The sequence below is a fragment of the Mustela nigripes genome, chromosome 7 (assembly GCF_022355385.1).
Source record: "Mustela nigripes isolate SB6536 chromosome 7, MUSNIG.SB6536, whole genome shotgun sequence".
In the NCBI taxonomy this organism is placed as follows: Eukaryota; Metazoa; Chordata; class Mammalia; order Carnivora; family Mustelidae; genus Mustela; species Mustela nigripes.
This window is the reverse complement of record NC_081563.1, coordinates 91435435-91448827: the sequence shown is the minus strand read 5'-3', so window position 1 is coordinate 91448827 and position 13393 is coordinate 91435435. Positions and strand designations below refer to the sequence as shown.

The 13393-nt window shown below is 48.0% G+C and overlaps 1 protein-coding gene across 3 annotated transcripts in view; it reads left to right on the top strand.

Annotated features, from left to right (window-relative positions):
• The window catches only part of SYNDIG1 (synapse differentiation inducing 1), a 179845-nt gene extending 166550 nt beyond the window's left edge, over positions 1-13295 (top strand). For all 3 annotated transcript variants that reach the window (XM_059406428.1, XM_059406430.1, XM_059406429.1), the window contains exon 4: positions 12089-13295. In XM_059406428.1, coding sequence (XP_059262411.1) covers positions 12089-12247 — 159 coding nt within the window. In that variant the 3' untranslated portion in view covers positions 12248-13295. The remainder of the gene's footprint in view (positions 1-12088) is intronic.
• The last annotated feature ends 98 nt before the right edge of the window (positions 13296-13393 follow it).

Here is a 13393-nt window from a genome sequence, read left to right as displayed (position 1 = left end):
AGTTCATTTTTGCCCTTGCTTCCCTTGCCTTTGGCGATGTTCCTAGGAAGATGTTGCTGCGGCTGAGGTTGAAGAGGTTGCTGCCTGTGTTCTCCTCAAGGATTTTGATGGATTCCTTTCTCCCATTGAGGTCCTTCATCCATTTTGAGTCTATTTTCGGGTGTGGTGTAAGGAAATGGTCCAATTTCATTTTTCCAGATCTTGTTTTCTAACACAATCTTCCAATAAAAGAGATCAGAGCTCCATGATAAAATGGCTGATTGTAGGATTTAGACAGAAAATATACAAGATGAACCTGGAACAGCATCCTATAGTACAAAAAGGAGAAAGTGCCCTAAAGCAAAAGGTTGGGAGCATGTCAAGGGGACAAATGAATCAGCCTAAAGGAGTTTTCAGTGGTCAAATTGACAAAACAAATAATGTAGTATTGAATTATAAACCAAAGTATAATGTAAATATCCAAGGGTCCATACTATGTAAATAAATGACTGGATGAATCAATTCCTGGGAGAGAACATAACCATCTCCCATACAGATGAATTACAAATAATTTATGTAGGGACTCTACCCGAAGGAAGTAAAACACATGCCCCATATCATAAGTGTGAGCAGGAAGGAGTATGCCTGTGCAGTGGAAAAACCTGACAAATATTATCTCTGCTAGGCAATTAAGGTCAGCAACCTCAGTGATAAACCCTGTTGATAGGATGTAACCTTGACATGAAGTCATTAGAAGGGCACTTTACCTCTGTGGTCTTCATCCCCCAAATCCTCTAGATAGCTCCCAGTAGAGGGGCATCCTACAATATATTTAACCAGTGTTCCTCAACACTGTCAAATTCATCCAAAACAAGGAAAGTCCTGAAAGCTGTCACAGCCAAAAAGAACCTAAGGAGACCTGGCATCTGAATGCAATGTGGTATATTGGTTGGGGCACTGGACGGAAGGTGGACAGTAAGTTTTAAAAAATGGACTTTAGTTTATTTCATCCATATCCTGACTAATAATAGAATTTCCCATGATCTTGTGATCACTGTCATTCCCTAAAAACCTACATTCTGAGCACCTGTGGCCCCAGAAGAAGCAGGAGGTGCTGGGATACTGAGTAGGAATGTAGAGGGGTGGCCTGGGCAGGAAGGTGGTGGTGAGAGACACCAGGAAGCAGAGAAGAGGAGAAGGCCTCCCCTTGCCCTCCACAGAGGCTCCCATTTTGCCTGGCTTTTACTCAGGTTCTCTGGCCTTTCACTGGAGGAGTCCCAGTCTTCCAGCCCTCCTCTTACAGGCAAACAGAACAAGTATGTGGGGGAGCTATGGCAAACTTCTCTCACGATGTGACCAGAGGCCAGCCTGTCAGGGAGAAAGTGTCAACTGACCAGAGGCCACATGATGGAAGGCCCTGGGGAAGGACTCTCAGGAGCTGGGAGCTCTCCAGTGTTTGGCAGCTTCTCTAATCTGCATGGAGAATGCGAGATGACAGTAGTTCATGCATCCCACATGAGTGTGGCACAGCAGCCGCTATTCCTGTTGATGTGTGTGATTGCAATTTTGTTCTCTATGAAATGAGATCCACAAAAGAAATCACTTTGATGATAGGGGCCCTGGGATGTCCCTGGAGGACGACTGGACCCGAGGGCAATGGCCCAGACCAAGGGCAGGAAGAGTGGCTCTGTGAAGGCCCATGCTTAGCGCCCGCACCCAGGTGACCAAGGTTTGAGTCAGGTTTTACCCTTACACAGTTGTACACTTGTTTCATATCCATTGTCCTTTCTGGTGTTTGGACCAACTAGCAACAGAAGATCCATTGTTCTAAATGGCTTTAAAAAGAACAGTTGCCTAAAAGGGGGAAATCATAAAGTGTATGTGGAGCTAAATACATGAGAGGAAAAAACAAGCATGTTGAGGATTGGTGTGACATGCCTGCCTCTGGGAGGCTTTCCATCCTTGTGGCGTAGGTCCAAATTATCCTGCTGCTCTCATTCAGAACGTTACACAAGTCTGTCTTTTCTTCAAGTACATCTCTGAGTACCCTGTCAGTGTATAGCGAATGGTAAGAGTAATAAATAATGGAAATAACCTTTGCAATAATGCAAGGAAATGTAATCCAGTCAGACAGATATTGGTAGTAGAGGAAAAATGAGCCATAAAGTACCCAAAGTGCTGTAAATTTCCAGAGAGATGGTTCTGGAGACAGCAGGTGTCTTTGGGAGCCCATCACAAATCTTAGAGACTGGTGTCAGGTGCTGGCATTTTCTGCTCAGGCCCTTCCAGCCATGCCTGGATCTTGCTCCTCAACAGGAATGAACATGTCCATGGGTGACACAAAATGTGGAAACATCTGACCCTATTCAACCTTACCCTCAAAATAAGTGTAAGAGAAACAAAGCAGCAAGTGTTTCTTAGAGAAAATTATGATTTTACTAGAACCTCAAATACTTCCAGCCAAAGGAAGTGAAGATATTGACAAAGCTTATAAGAAACTTAGCCCAGAGCTAAGAGAAAAGCTGGCCCAAGGTTCCTGGCCCATCTGTGAAGGACCATAACCTAGATCCTTTGGGACATTCCAGATCATCTCAAGAAGTGGAGATGGTAGCCTGGTGGGGGCCAGTGCATGTCCCCATGAGAGATTTCACAGTCACATGAAGCAGATGTTCTCATGGCCACCATGCTGGACAGCACAGACATAAAACACTTCCATTCTCACAGAAAGCTCTCCTGCAAGGCACACACCTACAAAGTCCCTCTCTGACCCAGCCTCTGACCCTGTTCTCTTCCCCCTCCTCTCCTGGATCACCTGATGGGCAGCACACCCCTCACCCTCTGTGCTGCAGAGCATTGCATCAAGCCCAAGCACCAAGAGCCTCGTCCTTCCTGGTGCTCAGCAGCAGAGTCAAGTGGATTTTACCTCGTGGTTATAAATATTTACTTGGTGGATATCCCTGGTTTATATCTTCCTTATCAGCTTGTAGGCTGTGTATAAGGTCAGTGATTGTCAGCCATGGGGTTGTCTCCAGGGAGTTCCTGTACAAGGTGGAAATGTTTCTGACCAAAGCATGTTTGCACTCAGAAACACTGGGAGAAAATGCTGTGCTGCCCTTTGTTCTTTTTTCATTGAGCAAATGTGTGCTGAGCCTGGCCAGGCTCTTGAAACGTGAAGCCGTAGGGCTCCAGGATGGTAAGCACCAGAGCTCTAGGAGCCCCTCTCTCAGCAGGGACATGTAGGGCTCCCATGAGGATATAGTAGGTGAGTTAAGGGTTTAAAAGACCACTGCAAATACAGAGGCCAGTGAACAGTGTGAAGAGAGAAGCCAGAGCACACCTTCACTTGATTTGCATCTGTGTTTATAGAGAAACAAGCATCTCCTTTCCTTCTCCCTTACTTCCATTCTTTGGTTTTGATATCAAGATTTTACTAATTTTATAAAATGAGTTTCTCTATTCTTTATGAATAGTTCTTATCTGGTCATTTAATTTTTCATAGAATCATTTCTTAAAGTGTCTTGGGGTGAAAGAGTAGATTTTTTAAAAACCATGCTTTCTTCCAGTGGCTGACCCTCCCCAAAGATATCCAGTAACCTGACTTCTACGCTAACCGCACAGAATATTTTGCACTTTATGTAAAGACAATCCTTTGTCTAGTTTCTTCTGTTCCCCATTATGTTTCTGAGATTTACTTCTTTACCACTACTGTGTACCATTATTATTTATTCCTTTTATTGCTGTTGGACATTTGGCTGGCTTCCAGTTTGGAGCTATTATGATGGTTATTGTTATAAACATTTTTGTAGATGTCCTTGGGTGAACATATAAACAATATCTCTTAAGTATTTACCAAGAGGAGATTTGTTGTTGGATCATACGCTCATATGTTCAGCTGTAAGAAGTACTGATCCTTTTCCCAAGTAGTGTTAAGCATTTACACTCCTTCCAGGGTGATATGAGAATTTGGTTTTTCCACATTCTCACCAAAACTTGCTATTGCGTCTCTTTTCCATTTGAGCCTGTGGGTTAGTGTACAGCACTGTTCTTTCAAGCTACACTCTGCAGGAACATGCCTGCACGCTCAGGAAGGAGAGGTACAATTTCTACCCCCTACCCCTTCCTCTAGCTTGCCAGCCATGGTGTCTGCGTCTTTGGAGTGAGGTGTCGTGAGCATGGCCAGATAGGGAATAGAGCAGCTTACCTAGTTCAGCCTGGCATGCCAGGCCTCATGCCCTCTGGGCCTGAAGGATGTATACGGCTTTCTTTCCCATCTGTGCATTTTGGTAGGTTCTTAGCAGACCCCAAACACATTCTGCATCCTCAAACTACAGTTGGCTTGAGACAAGCCATACGGTTTCCATCAGCATTTTCTGTGGAGATCTGCTTGCCCCTCAGCTGGTCTCTGTTGGACAGGATCTAAGACAGACCCTGTGGCAGACCACCATATCTTCTCCTTGATGAGAGGACCTGTCTTGTCCCCACAGAGAAGCACTTCTTTCAGCTCTGACCTTGAAGCCACTGGATCTGCTCTCCCAAAGTGAAAGGCAAACACCTACCCTCCTACTGGAGTGAACCTGGGTCTCACAGCATGCTATAATATCCCTTCAGATTCTCTCTGCTGCCTCCAAACACCCAACCCCTTTGTCCTCTTCATGGAAGCACAGACATCTGATCTGGTTCTGCTCTCCTATTTGGAAAATCGGCAATGGCTGATGAGCAGCTGTATCGCTGGGCCATGTTGAGCCTCAGACAGAACTTCTAGCTGTTGTGAGTGAGCAGAAGAAGGAAGGCAGGGCAAAGTGAACAAAGATGGTCATGGGCTTTAGCATGCCAACGAATGCCAAGATAAATCTCAGGTAAACCCAGAGCTGAGTGGGCAGCAAGAAGGGGAGCCATATTAGGAAGTGGGGAGAACTGGATAACTTGGGTGATAGCTGTAGCCCTGGCTATAGCAGGACCTGGACACACAAGAAGTATCAGAGGAAAGCAGGGTCCCCAATCTGGTTGGAGACCACTAGGAGAAGACAGTTTCTGCAGATAAAGCCCCTAAAAGTCACCACTCAACAGATTCTGTCACCAATGGAGAAAGGTGTGGGGAGATAAATAAGCATAAGCATTAAAAAGTGCCCCCCCAAAATATAAATTTGTCTATAGTCCTCTGCAAGCTGGCCATTCTCATGAAAACATGAGCAAAATGAGCTTTAACTGAGTATAAGAGGTTTCCTGCCTTGTGATACATGGCATGTTCCCCTGACACGGAGTCTTGACTCTGTGCCTGCCCCAGCCTCAGGAGGTGTGACCCCCGTGGTACAGCTGACTGACCTCACGCTTAGCCCAAACATGTTTGTCCTGGTTATGAATTCTTTGTTGATATTATTTTTATTTCCTCAGTGTAAATCTCTTCACTCAAGGGAGAGGAAAGGAAGCCAGTGTTTTTCATGACTTTTAGCACTAACATTTTCCTTTTGCTCTTTAAAAGTCAGATTTTCTATATATCTTCTATATATCTTCACAACCAGATAAGTGAGGGTAATCATGTAACTAAAGAACCAGAGCACACATTTAATGTCTCAGTGTGAAATGTTCCAGCAGTAGGGTGTTAAAGGGCTAAATGCCTCCAGGTATGGGTTTGGAGGACATTTCTCTAATTGGGGCTGTGACTGAGCCCTGCCTCCAGAGTGCACAATGGGGCCTGAGGGCTTCTTGCCTTCTGATGCTCCCCCCACCCCTGTGACTTTTGCTCTCAGCCTCCTTCCAAAGGGTGCAAGTCTGGGTCCCACAGAAGGTACAGCTGGCTGCTGCTCAGGACCTCGCTGTTTTCTAAGCAAAAAGTCCCAAAAAGAAAGTAACAAACTTCACTCATGACCTTTTGGCAGGGAAGGAAAATCCAGTCCCAAGAGATAAGGTTCCCAGCCCAAAGTGGGAACAGGTGGGATTTCCTTTCCTCTGCAGGGGCCTGAATGGGAAGGACTCTTTGCAGACTAGACCAGAGGGGTCAGCTCACAGTGTCACATGTCCTTCTGCCCAGTGTGGTGACCCTCACAGTTTGGCCTTCAGGGGTGACAGAGGTGGCACTGAGAGAGAGCTGCCTGTAGGCAACTGCCCTTGAAACATGACTTCCATGGGGAGGAACACCTCTTAGCCTAGTCCAGGGAGCCAAAATGGTCACTGCCTGGATGATTTGGCACCGATTTGATCCTACTCTGGCTGGAGGATACCTGGACTATGACATCATGTGTGCGTCCTGTGGCTTCATGGGAGGTTACATTCACTGTGCAAGAAGAAGCCAGCCTGAGCCATGAGAGCGCGTCTGTGAAGGGGCCCACAGAGCAGATCTTGAGATGCCCCAAGAATAGGCCTCTGTCTTAGGAGGGGACTCTGGACAGACTAGAGGTGAACAGGGCCATGAGGAAGGAGCCCAGAAGGTTCCAGCAGGAGGACACTGTGAGCAAGTGAAACCTACCTCACCTCCAGCCCAGTGGCCCACCTCAGCCCACAACACAGTAAGGACATTGAGAAGACACAGCCCAGACCCCCCTGAGGTCAGGTCAGAGCTGGCCCCCGAGCAGTTCTCAAATTCCTGACCCTCAGAAACTGATACGGATGTCAGTGCTTCCTCTTGTCTGAAGCCACCAAGCTGGGGATGATGTGTTTCTCTGCAATGAATGAGCACAGCCATCAGGAGAGAGCAGGCTGTGTTGTGTGTCTGGACAGCGGCAAGAGTCTCACTGGTGACAAAGAGCCTGCAGGCCAGGTCCTCACAGAGGCTGCTCCAGGCCCACAGCCGGGTCCTGGCAGATGCAAATGTTCTATCACCCCCGTACCATAGCTGGTTCATTCAGGAAGTAGATGGCTCACCCCAGCTAGATCATCTGAGAAGGGTCGATTTGCAGAGGGGATTGGCCTGGGACACTGCAGTGACTGAGGCAGGTGCATCAGAGCATGCTTGGTGGCCCATGTGGAGGCCTGGAGAGGCCTGGAGAGAGCAGGATGGAGGGTTACAACTTACAGGCCTCATCCTTGCTGGGACCCTCACAAATTGAGGGTTGAGCCCTTCCCTCCTCCAGTCTGATGGTGCTGCTGGGCAGCTCTTAGGGAGAAGCTGGGGACCAGAGAAGGAACCAAGTCAGTCTCCTGGCCACTGTGGGAAGGGCATGGGTCTGGAGGGCAAAGGGCAGGAGGCGGTATCGGAGCCCCCGCTGACCACACCTGCCTCATTCCCATGGGCCCACTGCACAGATGGGAACTCTGAGTCTCATGCTCCCTCTTTCCCCTTTAATGTCAGTGGAACATTTGGTTTGAAGTAGTCACACACAATCCCTCGGTGGGGAGGGCTCTGGTGGCAGGCCACCCCACTTTGGGAGGAGATGAGGCTGGGCAGGAACAGGTTTCAGGGTCAGAAGACCACACAAGCCATGCTGCAGGGTGCAGGGACCACAGCAGGTGTGCTGTGGAAGGGTCTGTCGTGGGCAGCATTTAGAGAGAGTGGGAGAGGTGCCAGCAAATCAGGAGGCAGGGGCCCAAGACCACTCAAATAAGCCATGTGGATGTCTGAGAACAAGTAGGATGGGGCGTAAGACTTCCGTTTCTTTTAGCACATGTCACTTTCCACAGAGGAAGGCATTTCCCCAGGACAGACTCGGATTAAGGATGGGGGCCTCACCTGCAAGGCACACTGGCCCTGCCAACACAGGGCTGAGCCCGTTGTTACCGCTAGAAAGGAGGCAATCAGGAGGTGAAATACCAGCAAATTATAAACTCCTGGGACCATAAACTAGTCAAGAGGGAATGAGGTTTGGAAATGACACCCCACAAGCTAAAAACAAAGCTATGAATACCCCGGATGTGGACAGCTTCCCTTCCTGCAAATGTCCACATTGCAGGAATCAATACAGCACCTTGCACACCAATTGGACAGGCCACAAGGGCACATAGCTGTCACAACCAAACGTGTGGGTGGACCTCAGGCTGGAGATACTCTCCAGGAGGCTGAGTTCTCCCCCTGAGCTCCAACTCACCCAGCTTCGTTTGCTCTATCATGGGGAGGCTGACATGAAAAGATGCTTCTGTCAGAAAATGTGGGTCACCAGGATGCTCTCCATGACAGATCCAGGGCTGCCTTTCTGTGATGCAGGAAGTCTCATCCCAGTTTGCCTGGACTGGCCCTATTCCAACATTGAAGTTCCTAAGTCCTGCAAATCCCCCCAGTCTTGAGCAAGCCAGGACAGGTGGCAACCGTGGTCTTGACCTTGCCTGCATGTGGGAATCACCTGAGAAAATGAAAGACACAGAAGCCAGGTCCCAGCCTGGAGCTTCTGACTTCCCTGGCTGGTGTGCTACCAGGAAATCAGGAGTCCTCAAAACTCCCTGGCAACTGGAATGTGCACCAGATTCGAGAACTCCTGCTGCAGAGACATCTGACGGGGTGCAGTTTGTGCCAACGAGACCCACAGGCCGTTCTGAGTATGGGCTCTCAGCGTGCCTGCAGCATAATCACTTACAAACCATGGGCTTCAGGCACAGATTAGGTTGTAGACAATGTAAGATTCCCAATTAGGACAAGCAAACAACATCTGCTCATTCCAGCCAAGAGGCACCTGTGACGTCCTCTTGTCCCTATCAGGAGACACCATGTTGGTTCTGTTCCTTGGTACCTCCTCTTGGTACTGCCCCCCACTCAACCCCAGTGAAGCAGTCAGAGCAGCTGGGGAAGGTGCTGCTTTGAGAATTCAGGGAGCATGGCTGAGCCTCATCTCATTAAAATTCACATGCACACACAGTCTTGCTTTCAGCATCACGGCTTCAAAGCCCCCGGACCCAGGACAAGAATCTCTGCCCTCATGCCTAGCAAGAAGACCTTGGAGACTTAGCCCCAAAGTTTTCAGAATAGAAATATTTCTCTGTGGTTGCACCCTCTCAGATAGATATGCAACCTGCTTTATAGCCATAGGATCTACTGTCTGAAACAAAGGATGCCTCAGACACCACCTTTTTTAGGTCAGGATGCCTAATCTGTGGAGTGCAAATGACATACCTACCTCACAGGAGCTTCTGCGAAAAGCAGACACTGAGAGGCATTGTTGAAAGCAGCCTGCTTGTCAATGAGGCTCTCTCTGTTTACTGGTTTTGATACATCTTAGCTGATAACACCTTCAACACAACACTCTTCCCATTGGAACAGTTGCCCTATAACCAAACAGATCACAAATGGGATTCTCCCAGCCTTGGCTATGAGAATCAACTGTGGAGCCTGATTCCCCAGCAGACACTCCTTGCTCCTGGAGATGAAAGCGCTGATACTGTGAGTTCAGAACCCAGCAGAGGGGAGCTCTATGGAGTTGGGCCAGAGCTTGGGTCAAACCTGCCCCACGCCACTACCCTCCTTGTAGAGGCCACCAGGATGCACCTGGGGCCCGTACCACCTGGAAGAGTTTGAAGGGAGCTGATCTCGAACAGCCCATTCACCTGGTCATTGCTCAGCGAGTTCCTACCATTCCTTCAGGCTCCAGGCAGACCTCATGGACATAGCAGACATGGACCTACCTCTGGAGATTATGGCTGAGCCAGAAAGGCAACTACTAACATAGTTACTGAAACATGTGAGCTCTGATGAGATAGGCAGTTGGGACCAAGGCACTCCAGGCAGGGCCTGTGTTGAGGGTGATGGAGTTCCCAGCGTGCCCTACCTTTCTCTCTAAACTGTGTCCTCTCCTTGGGGACTCAGGGTGATGATCATGAGACAGAGCAGCAAAGGCCCATTCTAATGGAGAGTGACTGCCTGGCTAAGGAAGGACAGTTCCATTGTGATGTTATGGGATGCTGGAGTGTTTGAGAGTACTGCATTAGATAAAATGAAATGCAGCTCATTAAGGCTTAATTAATTAATTAGTTTTGTCCTAGGAGGCTTCCCGTTCTGCATTCCCTTAGCTCTGCTTCATGAAGAACTGTCAGCAGTGAGCTCCCAAGCTCCCTTCCAAGCCAGAAAATGAGGGGAGGAGGGCAAAAACTGAGCTCCACAATCCAGCAGAGAGGGGAAGAGGAAGAGAGGCCACCAAGCAGACCAGGGTCCCTCCTCAGCCTGACACAGAGCTCCACATCTCATCAATCAGGGTCAGGACTGTGGAGGGTGGAAATCCATTTCATAAGTTACCTCTGAGTCTCACTCTTTGTGGTCTGTGGCAGATGCAACAGCATATTTAAGTTTGAGTAAATAACATACCCACTCCCCTACCAGCCTACACAATGCAGAAATACCCCTGATGACACACAGAGATGGGAGCCAGTGAAAATCTGGCTTTCTGGAGATCGGCCAGAGAATGACCTAGGCCATCTACTTGGGGAGTAGGCTCTGCCTGTACCCTGACCACAAAGAATCTCCAGCCAGATTGGGGTTAGTTCTCCTCAGCATTACTTGCCCCTCCCAAGGGTCATAGCCTCCACCCACATCAGCCAAATTCACCATTTTCCTCAGCAAGTCCCTGAGGGTGGTTCCAGCTAAAGCACATGATGGTCCCCACACTCTTGTGTCATCCTTCTAGTCTCACGTGTAGAGGGGGACAGCAAAGGAAGGAATTGAGGATGGATACATAGGATCTGCTACAAAATACCCAACCAGATACAACATCCAAAATCTCCATGTTCCCATCCACCTATGACTCCAGGAAACATGAATATCACCAAAGCAACACTTCACTAGGCAACTGAGTGAAGAGAAATATGGGTATTATCTTATATCAAATATTTTATTGATGGATGAATTCTACCAACACCAGCTATGGTGAGGAAGGATAATAGTCAGAAATGCATGATTCCATGGCTGCCAGCTGAAGACTGAAGTGTTAAGCATACTGTAATCAGTTTAATGATCTTATGACATTGTTTCCTCTCTGGGAAATGAGAACTATCATTTCTTTCCCCACACCACTACTAGTTTGTAAAGATTAAATCAGGTAAATGTGAACATATTTTTAAAAATTCAGTGCTATTGCAGCCACTTTGGAGAACAATGTGGAGATTCCTCAAGAAATTAAAAATAGAGCTTCCCTATGACCCCGCAATTGCACTCCTGGGTATTTACCCCCAAAGATACAGATGTCGTGAGAAGAAAGGCCATCTGTACCCCAATGTTTATAGCAGCAATGGCCACGGTCGCCAAACTGTGGAAAGAACCAAGATGTCCTTCAACGGACGAATGGATAAGGAAGATGTGGTCCATATGCACTATGGAGTATTATGCCTCCATCAGAAAGGATGAATACCCAACTTTTGTATCAACATGGACGGGACTGGAAGAGATTATGCTGAGTGAAATAAGTCAAGCAGAGAGAGTCAATTATCATATGGTTTCACTTATTTGTGGAGCATAACAAATATGGAGGACAAGGGGTGTTAGAGAGGAGAAGGGAGTTGGGGTAAATTGGAAGGGGAGGTGAATCATGAGAGACTATGGACTCCGAAAAACAATCTGAGGGTTTTGAAGGGGCGGGGGGTGGGAGGTTGGGGGAACCAGGTGGTGGGTATTGGAGAGGACACAGATTGCATAGAGCACTGGGTGTGGTGCAAAAACAATGAATACTGTTATGCTGAAAATAAATTAAAAAAAAAAAAAACCCCAATGATTGAAACCAATATATGTTGGTACAAACTCCAGCTCTGTCACTTACTAATTAAATAATTTTGTGGTGTTAAAAAAACTTCAGTGTTATTCAAATGAAAGAAAGGATAGCCTTCTATAGAAATGAGGGTGCTGGGGGTGTCATATGTCTTCTCTCCCTCACATCCTGGTGCCGAAGGCCACAGGCCCCACACTGGTGGTGGAGTGCTGCCATCCATGGGCATTCCTAGGGGCTCTTTTCTTTCCTTTTTTTTTTTTAAAGCTTTCACTGCCTTGCTGTCTGGGCAGGCAATAGCTGCTCTATTTCTTCCTTACCAGTTATGGAATGCCTCCACCATGCTGGAGCATGCCCAGTTACCTCTTAGTGAGTTCTCCCTGTCTGCAGTCACTAAGTTCAAGGTTGGAAGTGCGCCAGAGGTGAGCACTACACTCACAACATTTGCTCCGCTTGCTCATCCTGATTTCCTTTTCTCCTCCCTCCTTTCTCTCCAACAGACGAACAAAGCCGTGGCCAAGGGGGACTTCCACCAGGCCAGCACCAGCTCCCGACGGGCCCTGTTCCTGGCTGTGCTGTCCATCACAATCGGAACCGGCATCTACGTGGGCGTGGCTGTGGCCCTCATCGCCTACCTCTCCAAGAACAACCACCTATGAGCTTCATCCAGGCGCACAGGGGAAGAACCGGGGCCAGTCGTACGCAGATGCAAAGAAGACAGGGCTGGCAAGGGGTGGACGCGCAGGTAGACACACCTGTGTGATGCTGTACACTCTCAGTTATTGCCGAACGGCTCCATAAAGCCCTGGGATTTTTCTACCCATGGATTTCTTTTGTTTTTACCCTTTAATATCATTTTCACAGCACTGTGTAGAGCACGAGGCAGATGGGCACTGCTGACCTTTCCAAAGGGAAGCTCCAGAGATCCTGATCCGCAAGGCCTTCTTGGATGGATTCTGGTGGATTCATGACAGTGTAGTTCTCTCTGCAGCCTGCCAGTGCCTGGAATGCCATAGCATTAGCAATACACAAACAGTACAAATGTGTTTATTTTTTATGGAATATGGTGCAATAGGCAGAGGGCAGGGGACACGCCACTTCTGTCTGTGGCCCTGCTTCACTCCACCGGCATTCCCCCATCCACGAACCTCCCTTGCAGGAAGAGAATGGGGCTGGCAGGAAGAGAACCAACACTTCCAGCAAAACTCCCAGCTATCACTGGACTTCAGATGGGTCCAGCCCTGAGAATGCAAAACCAGAATAGCATGGGGTCTATCCCCAGGCCTACTGGACACTCCCTCCATGCTGCCCCAGCCTAGGAACATCCAGCCTCTTTTGGAATGTGTCCAAACTCAGCAGCCACCACGCAGCAATATTCAGTCTTGGGCCTCGTTGATCTAGGGTGGGGGGCAGGTCGCAGACCCTCCAAAGACCCTTCCTGGAAGGACCAAGGTTTGCTCCAGGAACTGAAGGCAAAGCAGCTGTGGACACCGTCTCAACATAAAGACGCCTGCGTTGACACTCGCCCTGGTGATAAGCAGTGACACCAGTGATCTTTAAAAAGAAATGAACCTTCCCTGTCGACTAAATGAATAGCTATTTTCTTGTCATTTTTTTTAAGTGCAACTACTGCTTCATGCTGCTTAAGTTATCAGACGAATGCTGAGAAATAAGTAATCAGACATTTTAATACCATTTCACTGCTGTTTTACGAGTGTTCATTATTTAACAAAAAAATTATCTTTTAGCTTTCTTGGTTAAGACTTTTTGCTTTTTCCTGATGAATTTCCAGTCTTGGGTTTCAT